Genomic DNA, 21,305 nt, shown 5'->3' with positions numbered 1-21,305 from the left:
CAAAATTGATAATATGGATTTCGCGCCTTATGACACGTCGGATGTTTATTTCACTTTGATAGCAGAGGCAATTTCAGCGGACAGCGGCGTTCACACTGTCCACAGATTAACCGTTACCTGTAGCCCATGGAGGAAAGAAGGAAAAGGAAAGAAGGAAGGTTTCCTTCCTCCATGCTGTAGCCACACACCATGGTCGCCAGTGTCCGCCGCTGCCGCCGCCGTCAGAACAAAAATGCGTTCGAATGGCCAAAGCAAGCCAAGACAAGTCAGTATAGTCAGGAAACATGTTTCGGTTTGGAGGAACGCGGTTTCGCCGCGACGCACGCTCTGCGTTGCGGATTTCTTGCCTAGTAGTGGAACGCAAAGTGCTGTTGCAGCGAGGAGTACCGTCAACCTACCACGGCGTGTGCCCTGTTAGGTGCTTTTCACTACAGTCATGGGCGCAGACTTTGTCACAGTCGACGCCCGTAGCGTATGCTCAAGACTTGCTGGACGCAGCGCACTCGGCGAGCGGGTTGTCGTGGGGCCCGACCATCGTTGTCACGTCTCTGGCCCTCCGGGTGGCTGTCACGCTGCCGCTTGCCGTATACCAGCATCATGTGCTGGCCAGGTTCGCCAATCTGGACCGCGAAATGGCCGGCATTGCACAAGAGTTGAAGCGCGAGACAACGCAAGCTGTGCGCATGTTCAATCTCAACGAAAAGCAAGCGCGGTACCTTTACAGGAAAAACGTGCGTTTATCGGGCTGTTTCGAATGTGCACGTTCTGCGTTCGAACGCAGTGTTCAGTTGTCATAATGACTTTAATTGTAGCATTATGCACGGTTTGTTGGTGCTGCAGCTAGGGCGTGGGTGGTGTGACGATTTCGTGAAAATTTGTTTCCGAAAACAAATTTTCACTAAATCGTTACGCCACACGTACGTATGCCTGTAAAACGTCGCGGTCATATAAATTTTCTATCATTTGTGTTGTCACAGTGTTAAAGAAGAATCCAGTCATATTTTTCGTTCTCCAATGAGTGCTTTTGATGCTTAATTAGCTCATCATCGATTTTCTTCAAATGCAGCCTTATGCATCAAGCTAGCTTACAGAACACTGTAAAGGACTTAATTTTCGCGAGAACCTGATTTTCATGTTGTTCGCAACATGATGGTTTGGTTTATGTGGTTTAACGTCCCAAAGCGACTAAGGCTATGAGAGACGCCGTAGTGGAGGGCTCCGGAAATTTCGACCACCTGGGGTTCTTTAACGTGCACTGACATCGCACAGTACACGGGCCTCTAGAATTTCTCCTCCAAAGAAATTCAACCGCCGCGGCCGGGATCGAACCCGCGTCTTCCCGGTCAGCAGCCGAGCACCATAGCCACTGAGCCACCGCGGCGGCTGTTCGCAACATGAGTTGCCTGCAACTCACGTAAAAGTGGTCCCGCGCAAAATGCCTGCTTTAATTAGCACAAAAAAATGTCTCTAGGATTAGCACTTCGTTCGTATCTGCAAGAAGAAATGGAAAATGCGGTGATTATTCCCTGTGGGCAGGCTCTCTCCCTAAAGAAAACATGTCATTGTTTCTTGAAATGTTCTCTCTGCTCCTCAGGTTAACTTATTCAGTGGGTGCAGAAAGAGAAGCGTAGTCTTCTTATATCCCATCACCGAAATTTTTCTTTGTAATTGTTTTCTCAATTTATTTCCTTCTTCAAGTCTAGCCCTTCTCTGTGTCAATTATCTGGGAACCAGCGGTGAGAACACGCTCTGTCATAGCTTTTGATGGCTTTTGTGAGGCATACGTTCTGTATTCACTAAGAAAAAAAATAATGTCAAGGCACTAGCTGAGGCTGTAGAATTGTTCAGGCATTTTAGTGCAAACTGCCTGGGTGCTCTACACAAGGGTGACACCAACTGTACATACTGAGGTCCTAATCTGAGTGGTTCTGGGAGTTTATTATTTGGCTCCATCAGTCTCATTTGAAAGAAGCTGCAGTGTAGCTACTCCTACCATAGTTGTGAGCCTTCTGAGCTGTGTATCTTTCTTCCGTGTACTTTGTTCTCATGTTCTCTCTTCAGTTGATAGCTGGCAGTAACGTAGGGGCAATCATTCAGTGCTCCTGGTCATGCTTTCTGAGCTGTGCTTACTAATCACTGACAGTAGTTATTAAGCTAGGCTTTTATTTCTACTTGTCCTGCACAATTTCTTGAGGGTTTCTGTTCCCTTTTCTCCCACCTTACTAACATTTATGGCTTTTCTTTGCTGTTAGCATGTTGGAAGGCTCCCTGGAGTGAGGAGCTTTGTAGTTTTTCCTCCAACGCTGCCCTTTCCTATTAGAGATTAGGGGCTTGCAGCTGTGATCATGCGACCGATGTGCCAATCAGCTTTCCACATTTGCGGCCACCCTTAGCTAACTCCAAAATGCAATATTTTTTGGTGTAAACCACATCTCTAATGCCATAATCATCTGGCATTAGCTGGAACTTATAAGTGAACACAAACTTTATGTGTCAAGCATTCATGAACAACTTTGGCTTTCAGTCTTGATGAACCAGGAATTTTGCATCCTTCCTGAGGAGTATGCTCAAAAAAGCACATTTGGCTCATGCAGTTCAAGCGACAGCTACAGCGGCTGGTGGTGCGGGACAACTGCCACCCAATGAAGGCAGCCTTGGTGGTGCTGTTCCAGCTGCCCCTTTGGGTCAGCCTCTCGGTCGCCCTCAGGAACATGGCCTTCATGATGCCATACCAGGATTTAGGCAAGTACGCTGTGCCATAAGTTTGCACCTAGCTTTTACCAATCTTTCAGCGGCATGTGGGGTTTTCCAAACCCAAGTTTTCTGGGTCCGATTAGACTACTTGATTGGTTGCAGCATGTACTATTTTCTCTCGCCACAGCTGTCTCAAAATCGTCGGATCACACCATGATAAGCATCTTTTGAAGCAAATGATGCTTAACACTGGTGGTGCAGGGACACAACTTGTCAACCGCACACTTTTGTTCGATAGACAGATGGACAGACTCTTACAAAAAAAGTCTATTGAAACTTTTTTCCCTGCATAATGAACCCTCACCCCGAATTGATGTCTACTTTTCTGGAAAAAGAGTGGGCTCATTATGTGAGCAAATAGGGTATGCATATCTGTAGCCAGCACTTTGAGTATAAATAAAATAGTACGCAAAACATTACGCCAAATAGTGTTATTTTTTTTGTTTTCTTTCAGCATAGTTTGCAACCTGGTCTCAAAACAAACTACACTACCATGCTGTGTGTCTTCACTGGAAAGGAACAGAAATTTCTCGGACTCTTTTCTGTGCCCTGCATTTCATGTGAACCATGATAGTTTTTTTTGGTCGGCACCAGATCCAGATAGTTTCGACCAGCACAAGCTCTCATTTCCTGTGTGATGTCACATTTTACCTGCAACAGCATTGTTAATTCCATGGGACCGAAAATCTCTTCACACAAGGAGAAGTCCATCTGCTTTTGCCTCCACTGCATGTCTGCAAGCAGCCTGTCAGGTTCTTGTTGCCGTTTTTTTGACAGACGGATACAGAGACATAACAACTTTTTTCAGCTTAGATTGTTGCCACTCAGTGTTGATTTTTATGTGGATGGAAAAATCCCATCCGCTTACCAGCCAGTGCTGAAAACCAAATTAAGTGACATTCTACTCAGTGTCCATGATAGAAACTTGCTTGATGTCATCCCCATATGCTGATGAAACAAATTATGTATATCATTTCAGTTAACCAAACCAGTGTCACCAATTTGCCGCAAGTTCAAGTGAAGTCACGTTTCATCAAAGTCTTCTGAGCTCACTCAGACAGCACACTGCAGGCCTGGGAATGCTGGTGTTCTAAGCTTTGACTGACTGGCTTTAAATCTATGCAGCACAGACAGTGACATGACCTTGACCACTGTGACTCTTTTTTTTTCATCAAACCTTTGCTCCAAACAAAGCTGAAATGAAGATGTTTTCTTTAAGCGTAATTGAGTGTGCGAAGATCACACTGCATACATGCCTTTGGCTCAAGTAGCATGGCATTCCTCTGAGCTTAAACTGAGTATGCTAAACCCACACAACTGACTGATCGCAAGCGCAGATAGCCCAGCATTCTCCACTCTTGCTGCTGTCGTGTTGAGGTCCTTTAAGCTGGCCACCATGTTATACATGGAACTCGGGAAGTGAAATGAACTTGTTCGAAGTGCTGTGGTCAGTCGACAAGTACAGCATCGTTCAAATATGGCAAGCCACTGCACACCCCACTTTCCCACTTCCCCTCCTGTGGTACTGTTTATTGGTAGCCTGCCCTTTCCGCTGCTGCTCTGGCATAGAGTAGCCATGCTTTCTTTTTATATGGGTGACAATCTTGACACTTTTAAAGCTACAAATTATACCTAATAGAGTTGCCATTGTAAAAGATGGCACTTTTAAAATACAGTAAAGTCACTCGGACCAGCGAAAATCTTTACTATATTAGGGTCTTTGCTATACAGTTTTTGGTGATTTGGCATGGCTTTTAGGATGCTCTCTGGCTACTAACTAAAGTACAAAGTGATGGCTTATAAAAGAAAGTCAGAAATACCTTCCTTCCTGCTCTTATCGACCCTCTATGTGATAATTTTTTATTTTCAGTTCTCACATTTTATCTATAACGCTTTCGATTATGTCTGTGCTGTATGGAAGTACGAATATAACAGCAGTTTGATTCCATGTTGAAACCAAAGCTTTGCGTGAACACAGCGTCGTCTTCCGCTGCCTCAGCATCATTTAAGAGGTGGTAAAGAAACGTGTGTGACAGTCAAGAGCGGCAGAACTGCTCACGCAGTGCCGCCGCTACCGTGCTGCGAACGTTCGCCCATTTCTTCCCTTCTCTACTCATAGCTGCACTTTTATCAGATTTCCTTTCTCAGTGAACCGCAATGCTTTCTTTCTACACTCAAAGCCGGCTTTACTTTTTTTTTTTTTTTTCCCCCATGAGCACCACGCGCTTTGCCTCACGGCCCCAAAGTTGGCTTCTTCTTGTGCTCTTTAGCTTGGTGATGAAACCATCTCAGAAAGCGCCGTTCTATCGTCTTCGATATCCATTTTCCTCCGAACGTTGGCCTCACAATCTTTGACTTCACGTGTGCAGTGATGTCATCATTCTGCGTGAACTATGTTGCCGTGGCCAGACGCCCTTTATTGCAGCCGTTTCTTGTAAAAAAAATCTTTACTATAAATAAAAAAAAAAGTACAGTCATCCATTGGAGGCGAAATGGGACCACAGTTTCATTTGACTATATCTGAGTTTCTACTATAGCGGGGTTCTGCTGTAGCACTGTGTCCAGTTGTGTCCACTTACAGTACTGCTTTTTCTTCTTTTTGTTGCTGTTGTGTAGCTGGAGACAAATCAGTGAAGTCTAATTATATTTATGTTGGAACTCACTGGCCCACTTTCATTACAGAAAGCCTGCTAACAATGCTTCTCTTGTAAGCGAGCTTTTGTGTCTACACTTAATTCTAGAGAAGCCTTGTATCTACAAATTGCTTTGTACCAAGTGACTTCTCTGTATAAAAAATCTGTTGTGAAGCCTCAAACTAAGCAGTAATAGTTAGGAACAATAACTTTTCTGAAAATGGTGATGGCATCTGTTTAGCATTTATCTGAAGTGTTATCATGGCAGAGAATCATTTGGCTGTTTATTGCAAGGACAGTTCATCCAGCGGCCAGCAACGACCTCAAGATGAAACTGAAGTGAAGGGCATTGCCATTTGCTGTCACAGTGCTTCCTTTATTTTCAGTACCAATCACTTTGCTTGCTTTGCAATGGGGCCTATTTGGATACCTCCCCTCCTGTACTTGTGGCAATGGGACACACTTATGAGGAATGGCGGCTTACATCATAGTCCGAGCGCCTGGCATGGCTGACGAATAATCCTCTTTAAACCGCTACTTAATGAAGAAAGAATAGACGCTGCTTGTTATGGACTGTTCTCTGCTCTTTTACTGTCACTGTATGTGCGGAGCAAAGGCTAGCGAATAGGAGAACGTAACGAAAGGCAGTGGGAGAAGGCTTGATCTGCCAAAACCAGCTCATCTGGTGGGCATTCAAAATAACGAGGAACAGGCTATGGATGAGTCATTTGCATTAGCAGTGGACAAGAACAGCCAATTGAAAGAAAATTTCACTTAATCCTTGTCAGAGGTCTCTCCGTGCACCACGCATGAGGGACCAAAGTTATTTTGGGAGACTGGAGTGTGCAGAGGGACAATTTTTTCACACACTGTGTAATGCAGGGTCATTTCCACCCTTGGTTTATTTTTCTGACATGTTGCCTTTTTCAGCTGCGCAAGCTACGTATCTTGAGTTGAGCGTGGGTGGTATGCTTTGGTTCACCAACTTGACACAGCCTGACCCACTGCACATCATTCCCGTTCTTGTGGGTGTTGCCAACCTAATGAACATAGAGGTGAGTCTTGTGGGATACCCAACGCCATTTTAATGCACTGATTCCTTGCGTACTAGCTCGCCATTCTTTCTCGCATAGCTCTCTATAGGATTCTTTGTGGCAGTCAGTGTCGTTTCATCGCAGCATGTCTTCACCAAAAAACTACAGAGAATGTTTACTGCATTTCTAATTGGAGCGAAAGCACGGATTTATGCTACATAGAAGACTACGGTGAGCAGGCCAGGATGGAGCAGATGGAAGTTGATGAAGACGACGCTCTGCAATTCGCAGCGCGAGTGTGCAGTTCAACACGAAGCGTGTTGGCTGCGGTGGTAGCCTAGTGATCTCGCTGAGCGGCCCTTGAACGAGATCTGTTCGCACTGTCACGGGCTTGACTCCGAGTCATGGATATTGATTAATTTTTTTTTCTCTTTTTTTTTTTTGGTTTCATCTTGAACTCACATCTCACGCAAACTAGGTTCGTTCCTGATTTCGAAACATTAGTCGCCACTGGACGGAGCAGATGGAAGTTGATGAAAATGACGCTCTCCAATGCACAGCGCTAGAGTGTGGTGCAGTTTAACACGAGGCGTGTTGGCTGCGGCGATAGCCTAGTGGTCTCGCTGAGCAGCCCTTGAACGAGATCTGTTCGCACTGTCACGGGTTCGTCTCCAAGTCATGGATATTGATTAAATTTCTTTTTCTCTTTTTCATGGTTTGACCTTTAACTCACTTGAAGGTCAAAACTAGGCACCCGGCGATCGAAGCACAAGGTCCCGTAGTTTTCACTTTAAAGCTTGAAAAACTTGCATGCTTATTTTGCTGGCTAATGAAAATATTATTGATGGCGTCCAGATAGTGGCGCTTTCAGGAATGTTACGCTGAGTGGTCTTGATCTGCATGGGCCTGGCCCTTGTGCATTTTAGAGTGGGCACTGACATGGAATGTACATCCTGGTATAAGCAGGATCGATAGCTACCTGTACGATTTGCTGAGCTGCTGTGCTTAAGCTGAACAAAATATCCAATGTTGTGAATTCCTGATGCTCTGATTTGCCAAATAACGATGGCGATAACACTTTTGTGAGCCTAGTTTTTCAGTCTGGTTGCATTAGCTTGCACGGTGAAGCAGTTAATTATTTTCCTTTGTCCCTTCATGCTTCGCCATTACAGGGCTAATGATGAATTATCAGCAAAGGGTACTGCGCGCGCACAAATAAAAACAAGAAGGGTACACAACAAGTACCCTTCTCATCCTTGTTTGTGTGTGCACAGTACGACCGACTAGCTGAACAGCACACTCTCAAGTCTTAAGCTGATGATGAAGTTCTCCAGCATGTCATATTGGGTATGGGGCTTTTATGTAAGCATGCTAATGTGGAGGAATGCGAAAACATATCATTTGAGGAAAGGAAAGGTTTTTGAGCAAAAGAAAGGGCGCAGTAGCTCTCGTATCACGACACCTCAGTAGACACCTCAACCGCGCCTTAAATCATGCAACTCAAGGTGCATATGTCATCGGTTCGAGCCTCTGTCGTTAGCTAGCCTCCAGCTTGACTAAAACATGTAAGCTGTATGCAAAGAGAAATGCTATGACACCACCCGGAATGCTGCATGACGAGCGGTTGCTCAAAATTTTGGTGCTAATGTAATTGGGAACACTGCCACCACATTGAGGTCAGCCAGTGATGCCATCGCTGGGATTTCATTTGCACCTTCGTGGATTAGGGGGGGGTGGGGATTGGGGTATGCTCTTAAAACCGGCATGTAGCTTGCTTGTCACATGGCCTGAACTCTTTGCAATCAGAAGAGCAAGTTGCTGGGCTAGTTGGTGCTGTTGCATCATGGTGGAGCAGCGCAAAGGACGGGACACAAGAAACAAGGAAAGACGTACACAGGCGCTGCAATCTTTGCAATCATCTGTCATGTGACTTGGTATGGCGTTGACTCGTGACGTCACATGATGCTGCTTTCTGCGGACACATTTTGCGGACAAATGACCTAGAACTGAACCATATAATGCTTTTGCATTAATAAAGTTATTCGATACGTAAAATATGTCTCAGTATGTAAAAATATGTCAGTGCGGTCTCTGCAAGTGGATTCTATGGCACGGTGAACATTGTATACTTTATAGAGTGCATAAAAAACAGAACTGAAATTAATTAGCTCATCAGTTTTTCTCACCAATAGTCCATGTGAACAGAATGGACTGAAATATGTTTCATTGCTTTTAAAAGAAAAAGCTGTGTCAATTGATTTGAAATGCCCGGGAGATTTCATCGTGCTGCCTTCTATGCAGGGTTTACTTTTTGAAGTTTCTTCATGCTTCATTAAATTTTTTTTTCTTTATTCAAAGAAAATAAATAACTTAACTTTTTTAAATTTACACAAATTTCATGGGGAAATGTAGCAAGAAAAATGTTTTTATACACACTGGAATGCTATAATCTCCAGTGTGTTTTAGAGGAATTCTCTTGAGATATAGCAGGTTTCAGAAATGAAAGGATTACAGTTGCAACTGTATAGTTATGCTCAGTTTATTTTAATTGCATTTATTTCTTTTTTGCATGTTTCGATAAGCACCACAAAGCAGTTATGGCATACTCAATGTCTTTGTCGCGATTGAAAAAATGGAGCAAGTGTTGGAAGACAAGAATGCTCTTTTATTACCTGCTGCTGGTGCATATGTTGCAGCTGGAAGTAAATTCAAGATGAAGTGCGTTTGCATCATATTCAAAATAGACATGCTGCTGTGAACCATAACATTTGCAAGGACAGTAGTTGACTTGATTGGCCACAATGGGCGGCACCATTTGTGAAGTACGCTCTCCTAACTGCCTCCTAACCTGATGAATGCCGATTAGAAACAGCCTTTCACAGTCAGTTTGTTTTGTCATTGCATGCAAGTTGGACTGAGCTACTCAGACTTGTTTAAGACAAGGCAACAGGTTTCTGACAATTCTTATAGTTGTGCCTACGTTTTCTAGCTGTTGAAATAAAACTGCTTGCCAGGCAGTGTAAACTTCTGTTTCTGAAAGATACTATATCCATCTGAGATCTGCTAGCGGCAAAATCTGTGTGCTTAACAAGAGAACTGAAGAGGTGGCTTGTGATGATGGCAGTTTGTGTGTTGTGTTTGCTTGTGCAGTTCCACGTACTCCAGAGGCAGAAACACATGGCGTGGCTGCGGAGATGGATCACAAACTTTATGAGGGGTCTTGCACTCGTCAGTGTTCCTGTTGCTTGGATTATGCCTGCTGTGAGTCTGCTGTTCACCGTTTTCTTTTCCTTCGTGTCACATTGCAAGGGATCATGCCCTTGTCCATGGTTATTGGCTGTTGGCCCGCCTCTAGATTAAACTAAATACATGAAGAGGGCGGGAGGCAGGAGAAATGACTGTTTCAGCCAAGGTGCTTTGAAGGGAGTGCTACTGCTACAACCCTGACGGGTCATCCCACTGTTGAAGCAGCAGCCATGCATGCATGCTGTTTTTCCTTGTCTTCCTTACTGCACCAAGAGCATGTTGTAAATTCATTGCACTGTTTTGCTTCCCTACTGGAGGATTAGTAGCACAATTAAGAGCGCACATTCAGTAAATGATGGAAAGCAGGAATTGTGCTTCTGTCACTCTCTAAGCGGCAATGGCTAGAAATGTTAAACATGCAAGAGGGCAGCACTTGTGTGAAACCTTTACAAACGTAATGCCCTAAAGACAGTATCTTAAGAGCTTGATGATAGCTTTGATTACTTACAGCCACCTTGCAGTCACCGCTATGAATGCTCCATTTCTATTAGCACAATATGATACTTTTCTTCTCCCCAGGAAGTCTAGCTCCACTAACTGTATTGACTTGCCAGACAGACAAGCTTGCTCACTGAAACTATAGTACAAGCGTCCAGGTATTGTTGTAATGAATGTAACAATTTTCTAGACACCAAACTAATTTATGTACAGACCCAGCCTGTTTCTGTGGGTGTCATTTGTAGTTTTAGACTGAACAGTTATTGATTATGATAACAACGCTTTAACTTGGGCTGACTAGTTGGCAAGAAGAGGAGGATTCACACTGGGAGCCAAAAGTAACAATCATCATCTCTTCTCTGGCAATCACAGGTACATAATCATGGAAAATAATATCATGTGCTCAATATGTCGTTTGCAGACTGCTAAGATTTGAGAAAGGAACTTCTCTTAGCCTGTGATGCCTTTAAAACGTCCCCGTTTAAAATGTTAAATAAAAGGTATGAATTTCGAGAATTTCATCACTGATGGTCTCTTCTCTTCATTGCAGAAATGTGAAAAACTTAAAGGTTTGGTTAGAAAAATATAATTACAGCTTAACTAAATTTAGCTAATTTCGATGACTGCAGCGGTGACCTGGTGGTCTGAGCATCCGCCTCGCATGCGGTAGGTGCGGGGTTCGATCCCCAGTGCTGCCGGGTACCCGCCGGTGGTGCAAGGGCTGCAGGCTTTCCCCTACCTACCTGGTGCTCAACTTCTTCAGGGTGAAATGCTTGGGAAATGTGTCTTTGACCCCATGCGCTATGGCACTTTTTGGCCACAGATGCCCTTGCGCCATAAAAATTCATCACCATCGTCATCAGCTAATTTCGACGATTTCTAAACGTGTAAGGGCAATAAAACTGGGAACAAATACGCAGGCATATACAGTAAATCAAGATCAAAATTGAAAATTCCTCCATCACTTGCCAGTGAAGCATTAAGGCCATGGAAATTTTTGGCTGTTTTGCTAGTTGGGTTAACTTTTGCTTGAATTTATCTTTCAGCAGTCCTCCTGCATCTTTGGCAGCTAACAAAATATATTAGGAAAGACTGTTTCTTCAATTTTGGTATCACTTCGGATAAATATGTATTAGGAAAGGCTGTTTTTTTTTTCAAGTTTGTTATCACTTCTGATAAGATATATCTTGAAAAGGACCACTTCTTTCAGTAAATTATAATTTGTTTAGTTTTGCGAGCAGAAATGAAAATTAATCACATTTTTATGCTTGCAATATGCTGGGCATTACAGGATTAGCTGTGCAGGTTTCTTTTCTGTCATGTTCTCACAGCGTCATCTTTCAGAGCACTAAGAAGAAGGAAGTTGTTCTCATTGAACTCGTCATAACCAGAGTGTCTTGCAGGCTGGCATGTAGCACGTCATTACCTTGCATTTTTTTTTTGTCTGTGGCCCAAACCATGGCAGAACATGCTAAATTTGACTGGAAAAACCATTGAACAAATCCCAGCATGAGTGGGGAGCTACCGTGAACTGTGGTATTGAGTTTTGTTGCTGATTATGAGTGTCGGATTTGCATGGTCTAGCTAGACACAACATGCCGTAACCTCTGGCGCTGCAGCTTGTTAGGTCATGGAGCAAGCCTGCCATAATATGCAGTGTGTTAAACTGATGCAGTGTTGCTACTCTGGGATGAACCTAGGAACACAGCCATGTTTAGGAGGTTCCTCTGCGGGCAGAGTATGAGAAAGGGCAGTTGCAGAAAAGCTGAAGATTTTTGTGTAGGCAGCCACAGACCGTGCCCCAGAAAAATTTAGCTATGTGGTTACAAAGCATCGAGGGTGCTTTTGTGGCGAGAGTCATTAACACGAACCCACCCTGAGTTGTCGTGTAACTGAAGCCTGCTGTTACTGATCAATTCGCTCTCGCCCTACCATAAGCTTGCCGTCCCGGTTAGCTCAATTGGTAGAGCGACTGCTCCGGTGAAGCGGTGGTCCCAGGTTCGAACCCCGGACCAGGACGAATTTTTCTTTAACTACGAGGTTTCTGAGAAAGCTGTATAGCTTTCCTTCGTAGCCGTATGGCTGCGCTTGGGTGGATGCCAATGAGTAATTACTCCCTTATTACAAGCCTGCTGTAGTTGCAATTGTCATAGAAATTCTCAGGCCAAGGTGTGCTAAGCCAAGAGAGAGAAGAAGAGAGAAAGAAGGGAAGGGGGAGAAAATGGTGGGAAATGATGGCTCTCACCGAATGTTTTAACTAAGCCGTAGCGTAGTTTAGCCAGCAATTTTTTCCTTCTAACTGCTGGCCCCCAAAGATTGAAGGCAGCTGCCAGAGCTCACATATCTAGATTACCCTTTTGCCGACTGGCTGCAGGGAACTCAAACAAATTTAGGCTCTAGCTGCAGCCGCAAGTGAAATGCTGTCCGTTTGCTATGTAAAACAGAAAATGAAGTTACTCTGAAAAGTGACCAGTAAGTCCATGCTTTCGCTCTTAAATGGAAAATGAAGACGGTGTTACAGGGGTAACTAAGCACAGTGTTTGGTGTAGCTAATAGAAACAGAAGCATTCAAGTGCAGAAGCAGTTGGAAATGCTTAAGTGAGGATATATTACATTGGGTAAGGTTTTGTTTCCTGCAGTTGCAACCCTTGGCGCTCAGCGCTTATCAGACAGTGCATATGTGCTGTGCTGTTGCATCACCATTTTGCAGCGTCATGAATGCATTCTGTATTTTGTATGTTGGAGAGAGGGAGAAAACACTTTATTTGTAGCTTTTATGTCAACCACTGAGTTGGTGGCAGGTTTGGAGCTTGAGAGGGCCAGCTGGTCTTGCAGCTGGTCCAAGACGAGTCAATTGCTCCATGAACTAGGGGTGATTAGGTTAGGGATAAAGTGGTGATTGTATGGATGGTGGACATTCAAAGATACAGTGGGAGAGGTTGGTGTAGTGTTCTGGGCAGTTGGAACATTAAGGTGTGGCTCGATGACTGTACAGATATCCCATGGCCGGTGTAAAAAAGAATGTTGAGCTAAATTTTGCGTGGCACATGAATGGATTAGGTGTAGATCTTAGTGCGAGGTGGGGTGATGAAATGGTCTGTATATTTTCTCGAAGGTTGTCACAGTGCATGTTGATTTGCTTTTGATACTGAAGGGCTGCCAGTCTGGACAATGGATATGGCCAGGAAATCACAGGGGCCCAGGTTAAAGTTTCATGGGCGAACTGATCTGTCAGCTCGTTACCTGCAATCCTAGCGTGGCCAGGAGCCCAGCTAATTTAAACTGGGGTTGGGGAGAGTTCAGTCAGTGTGTGGGGGAGAGATGGAAGGTTGCCTGTTTGGATGGCTCTGATAGCTGCTTGAGAATCAGAGTACAAGGTGTATCCATGTAGTTTGGCCTTCAACTTCATGGCATCTTGCAGGCCAGCCACTATTGGGAGGATTTCTAGAGTGGAAGTTGATGGGGGGGGGGGGGGGGGGGGGAGAATGGGCCCAGAGTCTCCGTGAGGATAGTTTGGGAGATGGTGATGATTTTATATACTGCTGCACCCATGGTAGTGCATGCAGCGTCAGCGTAAATGAGAGTATGATCCGGAGAAGGTTGATGATGAGAAGCTTTTGCCCTGCGTCGGCCCTCATGTCTGATGCAGTCCACGTCACATGGTAAGGGGGATGTGAAGATTTGGATTTGGGAAAGGGTCTTATGTGATAGAAGGGAGGTCTATGGGAGGGATTCCAGCACACTGGAGTACCCGCCTGCCCTGTTTTGAGCTAGACAGCTGCACTATTTGTCGATCTCTGTGTTGTTCAAGGAGTTCCGTGAATGACAGAAAGAGGCCTGTTCCATAGAGATGTCAGTTGAAGGTTTGGATGGGTAGGTGAAGGGCGGCTTTATACAAGGTGTTAAGTGTGCAGCTTTGAGTTGAGATTTTTGCCACTGATTTAACTGAATGTATGGAAGGGTATAAAGAATTTTGCTGTGCCAGTGTATTGATTAGCTGTCATGCCTGGCCCTTATGTAGCCCTGCATGTCCTCTGTCAATTCGTCTGATCATGTGGGTTGGAGTTTGGCATGTACGAATGGTGGTAAATACATTCTATTAGTTGGATTTATGTGTAGGTGAATGCCTGGAACCCAACATGAGCTCACTTGGTGAATGTTGTTCCCTAGCTGCCATTGGTTATGTTCTTGTTGGTATTTGTTCCATGTCAGAAGTAGAAGTTCAGATTTTTCCGGTGCTGAAGGTAGTCCTGTGGCAGAAAGGTGGGTTTTTACTACGTCTTTGCGGCCTGTAGTGTTCGTTCAACCGTCCCAGGTGCCCCTGTCGTGCACCATTGGGGGAGGTTATCCGCTTAAAATGTGTGATGTAGGTCAAGGATGTTGTTTGGACAGTGTTGCCAGTCCTTTGTTGAACAGGGTTGGGGTACTATGGAGCAATGTAGTGTGCCTTTTGCGAGAAGGATTGGGGCTGAGGTTGTGTCTGGCAAGCGGAGTTGTTCAGTATGTTTGCTTAGAAAAGCCTTGACATAGTTGTAGAGGTGAGGGTCGCAGTTGGTGCAAATTACAATTTGGAGGAGGGGGCCGTATGCGATAGTGTCAAAGGCTTTCCTTATGTTAATCGTGACCCGCGTGTAAATTTGTGCTGTGGTATGTCTCTGGAATGTTTGAGAATCAGAAATATGTCTTGCGTAGGCATGCTCTTTCTGAAGCCAGTTTGTTGTGTAGGGGGATATGTTTTGGCCAGCCACTCAATAAATGCACCTTTTAGTGCGCTGGTACTAAGACCTCCATTCACCGATTTCGCCTCTGTCTTTGGCACCGTGGGTTGCCTCTGTTTGTCTGGTGACACAGATTGCTTGGGAAGAGCAACCTGGGTTTCGCAAGCCTGACCGCTGACAACACCTGCCATCGCAGGGCAGTGACTTATCGCTTAATCGCTGCAACACTGTGCCAGGAGTGCATTAGGACTCTCGGCGATCTGTGATTGTAAAGTAGAGAATGACCAATCCCGCATATATGGGCATCGACCCATTAATGCTATCGAAGTCTCCTCCAGTTTTAGTGCACTAGCACTAAGGCTCCCACTCACCGATTTCGCCTGTCTTTGTCGGAAACCTGCTTGACTTTGAAAACTGAGCCTCAAATCGAAACCAGTGCAGAAACCACGCAGAAACAACATCTTTTCATCTCCAGCCATGTGAACCTGCTTGCCTTATAATGGGTGTAAAGATGAAAAAGTGCTCAAAAGGCAGGTAAAGAGTGTGCTTAATGTGTCTATCTTTCTGTGTCATTGTCTTTTTGAGGTCTTCTTCATCTCTACAATACCCTACAATACCAAACCTTAGCACATCTGCCTAATAGGTGTCACAAAACTTATTGTGCCCTCCTGAATTTAGGCTGGTGATGTCGTACAGCTAATTAACTTTTCTCCGTAATTGAACTGGAGCATGAAACTTTCCATTTTCATTCAGCAATTTCTGTGTAGCTCCCCACTTTTGAGATTATTTGCAGTTGCACCTTCACCACATTCATCACTCAGTAATGGGCAGCCAAAAGAATGCATCAGCATTTGGTCATTCTTGTACTCTTTGTTGTGTCATCTCAGACTGCTGAAATGCACTTATCCAGCAAGTATATGTCTCTCTTTTTGCTTTGCAATATTCAGTAGGTGGTAAGTGCTGGATGGCCAGGTAACAATTAGAATACCGTCATCAAGGTGGGACACAAAGTATCTACTCACTAGTCCAACTGCTGGAGTCTTGTTCATGCTTCATGCATGTATATGCATAAGAGCCTAATGTATGGGGCTCTCATTGGTGACACCTGCCTGTCTTAATTGGCAGACTTTGCACCCATTTTTACCAGCAATTTTTGCACCAGTTTTACTGGTATTCAGTTGTGTAAACCATTTCATTTAATTTATAATGAAGGCAAGCTGGGTGTGAATTCAGCCATTTCATCTGTTTCTGGTACATCTACTTGTTTGATGGTTCATATTGCGCCCTTGGTGAAGGCAGAGTGGCCTCTAGCCACTTACTTACAGTATCTAAAATTCAAGCTTCTTGAACTCACCGTAATAATAGAGGTGCAGCTGTGCTTTATTTCTCTTTTCTTCATTTAGGATGTGGCCCTCTACTGGCTTTGTTCAAGCGGCTTTGCCTTGGGCCAGAACATGCTGATGGCAGCACCAAGGTTCCGTCGGGCTTGCTCCATTCCCGTCACAGCTTCCGAGAGCCAGACACCCTTCAAGGATGTTGCCTGCCGTCTACGACAGCGGCTGGATGCAGCCTTCAGGACTGGCTCTTGATCTCCTTAGCATGCAGTAGCCGACATTAGCAATTTTAAGTGAATTTGTCAGAGTGGTATCAGGGACAGCAGATGTGTACCACATGCACGTGAAAGTGTGGCAGTGCTGTCTTCCAAAACAGAATGTGTGGCACTGCCCCCTGGAGTCACTGAAATTATATTAGCAACATGTGCCTTCCAATCAGTCTGAATCTTGTTAGGTTATACACGTTCAGAGTTTTGGAGGTCCGTTTTTGTTTGAGCCTTCGTTTTGCTCTACTAGGGTTAGCATAACGGGCTTCAGGTAGTACAGGGCAGTGAAGTTTGTTTTGCTCGATCCCATCTGGGGATTACTGCGTAAGAGTCTTGGTCCCCCCCCCCCCTTTTTTTTAAGACATGGATACAAAAGTGCTGTAGCATTAGCTCCCCAGCTCCCCCCACCGTTTCGTTTTATTCTCTTGACGTAAAAAAAAACAATAATTTATTTGTTGCTGCACATGTGAATGTAGCTTTTACATGTGTTGTCTTTTAAGAGCTCTGACATCTGTGATTTGGACTAGATATGAAATAAAGTATGAATTCCAAGAAAAAGACTGGACTGGAGATGTTTGAATCATTTTTCTTTGCTACACAGTACAATATGTGGAGTGTGCTGGCCAGAGGACTTTGAGCTCCCTAAACTGTGCTGCGGCGAAGGGGTAGACAGAGAGAACAACTTTGATATGGCAGAAATTTTCATCTCGGATGGGTGGAGTCCCTAATCCAAGGTTCCTGCGGCTGCAGCAGCGATCGATGAGTTTCTGCTGCTCTTCCAGGTTCTTGCTTGACAGCACTGCCTGTCATTGCTCTATTGTAGCATTTTGTATTTCTGCACTCTGTCGTGAAGGAGTAGTAGTGCAGCTGTTGTGCCGAAGGCATTATGGACTCCAGTACAAGCAGCACTGGCATCAAATTATGGAGAGAATGTCTGCCTTGCCACATCAAACCAACCCAATTCTAAACTGAAAGTGCACCAATTTTTGAACAGTGGAGCAACAATACGAAATAGCCCGCCTGCAGACAGAGGCACACCAACGCAATCTTTAAGGGATCGTCAACGAAAATTTGCTGGATGCTTAGCTCTGGTTAAACCTAGTGTGTATGCGATAGCTTCACGACGTGGTTTCCCGCAGTCACCGTTGATGTCGGTTGCAGTATACACACGAACTTTCCGCTTCTTCACCCATCGTTCATCTTAAAAATGAGCACTTCGTACCCTCTATTTATAAAGTGGCCGAGTAGTGACGTGCATCTGTAGGTACTGCGCATGCGCGGTGCGCACAGCGAGGCTGCGGAGTCCGAGCTGGCAGTGGCGGCGATGGCGCACCTATGATGTCACGTGCGGTGCACCTGTTGCGTGGCACATGCGCAGTAGCAGCTTCAGCTCAGCCCGGTGACCTTGACTTTACATGGCATAACGAAGCTATTTCTTCAAAAAGTTTCCTGATGAGAATTCTGGCCCAAATGATAGCTGTGGCTCTGAGAGTGACCTAAACAATGCTTTTTTGTTACAGAAATGAGCAGAAAGTAATTATTTGAATAATATTTTTCAAACCGCTGCACCTAGCAGCTGCCTGTAAAGGCTCCCATACTACGGGATGTGACATCACCCTTACCCTTCCGAAGCTATCGCCAACTTGGACTGCATGAAAGCCAATCTGTTTGAAGTGTTTTTCCTTCATTGTACAGTCCATTTTGTTCAGCTTCCTCGTGTCCATGCTCCAAGATTCTCTGCCTGCATCTTGTGGTTGTATACTTTGGGTGACTACTTGCCTGATTTGGTCAGAATTTATCGGAAGACCCCATCATCTGCATTGATGGCGAACCAAAAAACAGCGTTTCGCAGAGACAGTACTGGTAGCTTCATCTCTCGTCTGCCAGAGGAATGAGCGGGCGGGGATTCCTGAACTGCGCTCTGCCAAGCCAGCTTGCCTGCGGCACTTCAGAGGGTAGGCTTGATGTCATGGCCCCCAGCTCGTAGGCAGGCATGTGCTGAGTGAAGCCCAGCGGTCGCTCGCAAAACATCCAAAATACAGCCACCCACTAAAAAATAGCGAGAATGTTGATTGTACACTTGGGTAATCGTATGTTATGAATGGAAATCTGGCACTTTCTCTATATTTCCTAATTTTTATTCATTATTCCTTTAATGACCAAATTTTAAGATGAGATTAAATCACAAAGCACCATCCATCAGAAAAACAAAAACAAAAAAAGGCACTGAATCACCGCCCAAGGCATCCTTGTTTTCACTTCTTTCAAGAAGGTGCTGAAGAGCACCCTGAATGACTCTCTTTGTGCATGGAAAGGGAGAAAGTAAAGGTTTGTGGGAACATGTTTACTGAAATGGCACAAGGCTTGTTGTTTGGAAAGAATGAAGAGTAGACCCTCAAAATCTCTCTTCATAGGCTGTACTTTGCCCAAGTTTGTGCCAGAAACCTGCTTCCACATTTTGACCATCGCTGAATGCATTAGTGAAACCGGCTGACTGTTGGTACAAGTCCACTTCTGATCTTGCTACGTCATTCATAGGAAGATATTACGGAGTTCATGCTTGGGTATTGTATATATGTAGGGCTTAATGTTTCAAAGCTACATGTGGTCTATGAGAGACGCTGTATTGGAAGGCACCAGAATCATTTGTACCACCGGCATGCATTGACATCGCACAGCACACAGGCATTTTTGCAAAGTCCTGGAAGGAAACTTTGTGGAAGCACGCTGTTGTTGTAGAGTTCCCTTTCATTCTTCACAGGGGCCAAACATGTTACGAGATTATGGGAGAAAAGATCTTTCCTGATATTCTAGAATTGGGTGCGATATTGCTTGTTAGATCTGTTTTAATTTTCAGTGCATCCCCTATCACGTGACTGCATGTCAGTTACTTGACTGTTAGTGCATTGTGTTTTCTTGTTAAAAAAAGTGTTCGTGACATTTAATTAACGATGTTTCTCTCCTTGGTGCACCTTGTTGTGTAAAAGTGATGCCAATGGTGATGATGGAACAATGGCAGTTTTTACAGCATGGTGATGTGCATTTGTGCCTTTATATGTATACTTGTGTAACAAAAGCATGCATGTATATCTTGGTATGCAAGTGATTCAACAGCTCTAAAGACGTGAAGGCAGAAATGGCAGTTGCTTCATATAATGAAAAATTATTTCCCTGTACCTGCAGCCTCATTTGTTTCCAATTACTCGCCTCTGCCAGAGAGCAGTTCGTATTGTCCTCGCTTGTTTCCAGCATTTGAATGTATGCAGTACTCTGTCATGCAGCTTGTGAAGTGGAGTCAATGACTGACCTCATTTTGTTACGCCAAGGCTACAGGTGGCATCCACACCTCAACCGCTCCCACTAGAACCGCGGAGTTGAACGCGCCGCTGCTTCCCGAGTTAGTCTCACCGGTTTTGCCAGGCGGTGACATCGCTTCACATGGTAAGTGCAAGCTGCGTCGAAACAGGGACACTGTAGGTGAATGGCGTGATGCACTCTACTATCGCTCTCTGCATTAGTTTTTCCAAACTGTAGGTGTGCGAACCCATATCACCTGATTGACATAAAACCATTTACAGTCGGTTCTTGTGGCCTTGCACTTTTCACTGATGTTACTTCTGTCTAGGCCGGTCATGTCTTCTGGTGCAAAATTTGCCGACAGATTTAGCCAACAGATTTTGTGCACACAGAGAATTGCAGATGCAGCTATTTTGAATGCATGCCTTCAAAGGTCACATTTCATTTCTGCACTGATGAACTGTGGCCACTGACCAATCAGTACAATGACTCCCTTACACATAGCATCATAGCATAAATTTGCAATACACAGTTTCCTCAGATGGTTAATCTGCAGCCCATGCAGCAGCCGAACGTTCCGACTGCATCACTTTTTCTGTGCTGATGAGCTGAACAAATGCCACTGGTGTGTCAAGTACTAACACAACAGGGTCTACCAATCCATTTTTATTATACTAAGGCCATAGGCAGTAATGAATTCCCTCCCCACCATTCTTCTTTGGTCTGTACGGTCATGTGTCAGGTACTGACACAATAGGCTTCCCTAATCTCTTCTTATAATCCTAAGGCCACGGGTCGTGATGAATTCCCCCAATCCCATTTTCCTTGGGTCTGCATGGTCTGTTCACAGGTTTTTTTCAGTCGTGCTCACATTATCTGTAGTTTGTGTGGCAGCACACATCTCCAAGAGGGTAAAAAGCAACGTTTTGTTATTCTTCTCTGGCTTATGTATTGTAATTTAGCTTTTCTATGCAGGAACTTGGAGGCATAACTTTCTGGATTCACTTGCCAAGTACAAAAGAATGAAATTTAAACTGCATGCCCAACAGTCATCAAGCAAGCAGCCAATTTCAAGTGTCAATTAAGGCACCACCATGACGTACAGTATGCATATGAAAATAACTATTAATGCACTAAACGGCCCGTTTAGGCCAAACAGCATGCCCATCAAAAAAAAAAAAAGATGCCATTTAATGGACTCAAAGAGCAACCTGTAATTTTTTTTCTTGTACTTAGTTGCCAAGACATGCTACCTTTTGATTATCAATAGATTATGAAGGTAACACGTCTGGGCTAAGATCTGCGGAACTCCAGATCTACACTGATAGTGGGGTTCTGTGGGGCCATATGCGTGCTCGTGGCTACCTGCATTGGGTGTGCAATTGGGGTAATTGCCACCATGAGAGCTGTGCAGTGGCTTTATTCAAATGTTATGCCCTTCCTTTTGAAAGCTGTTAAAAACCAATATATGGAGCGTTAGGAGCATTGTTACAAATTTTTGCTGCTCCAAGAGAGAGTTCTGCAT

General features: G+C 44.5%; 1 protein-coding gene across 1 annotated transcript; it reads left to right on the top strand.

Annotated features, from left to right (window-relative positions):
* The first annotated feature begins 272 nt into the window (after window positions 1-272).
* On the top strand, window positions 273-20,883 carry LOC149354157 (cytochrome c oxidase assembly protein COX18, mitochondrial-like). Its single transcript, XM_089583091.1, has 5 exons — window positions 273-731; window positions 2,595-2,742; window positions 6,318-6,442; window positions 9,572-9,682; window positions 16,287-20,883. Exons 1-5 carry the CDS (start codon window positions 285-287, stop codon window positions 16,470-16,472), a joined length of 1,017 nt encoding a protein of 338 aa, XP_089439217.1. The 5' UTR covers window positions 273-284; the 3' UTR covers window positions 16,473-20,883.
* Window positions 20,884-21,305: the final 422 nt, after the last annotated feature.

The sequence above is a fragment of the Amblyomma mixtum genome, chromosome 3 (assembly GCF_055824585.1).
Source record: "Amblyomma mixtum isolate Tamu chromosome 3, ASM5582458v1, whole genome shotgun sequence".
Taxonomy (NCBI): Eukaryota; Metazoa; Arthropoda; class Arachnida; order Ixodida; family Ixodidae; genus Amblyomma; species Amblyomma mixtum.
Note: the sequence above shows the minus strand (reverse complement) of the source record. Positions and strands in the feature narration are given on the sequence as shown.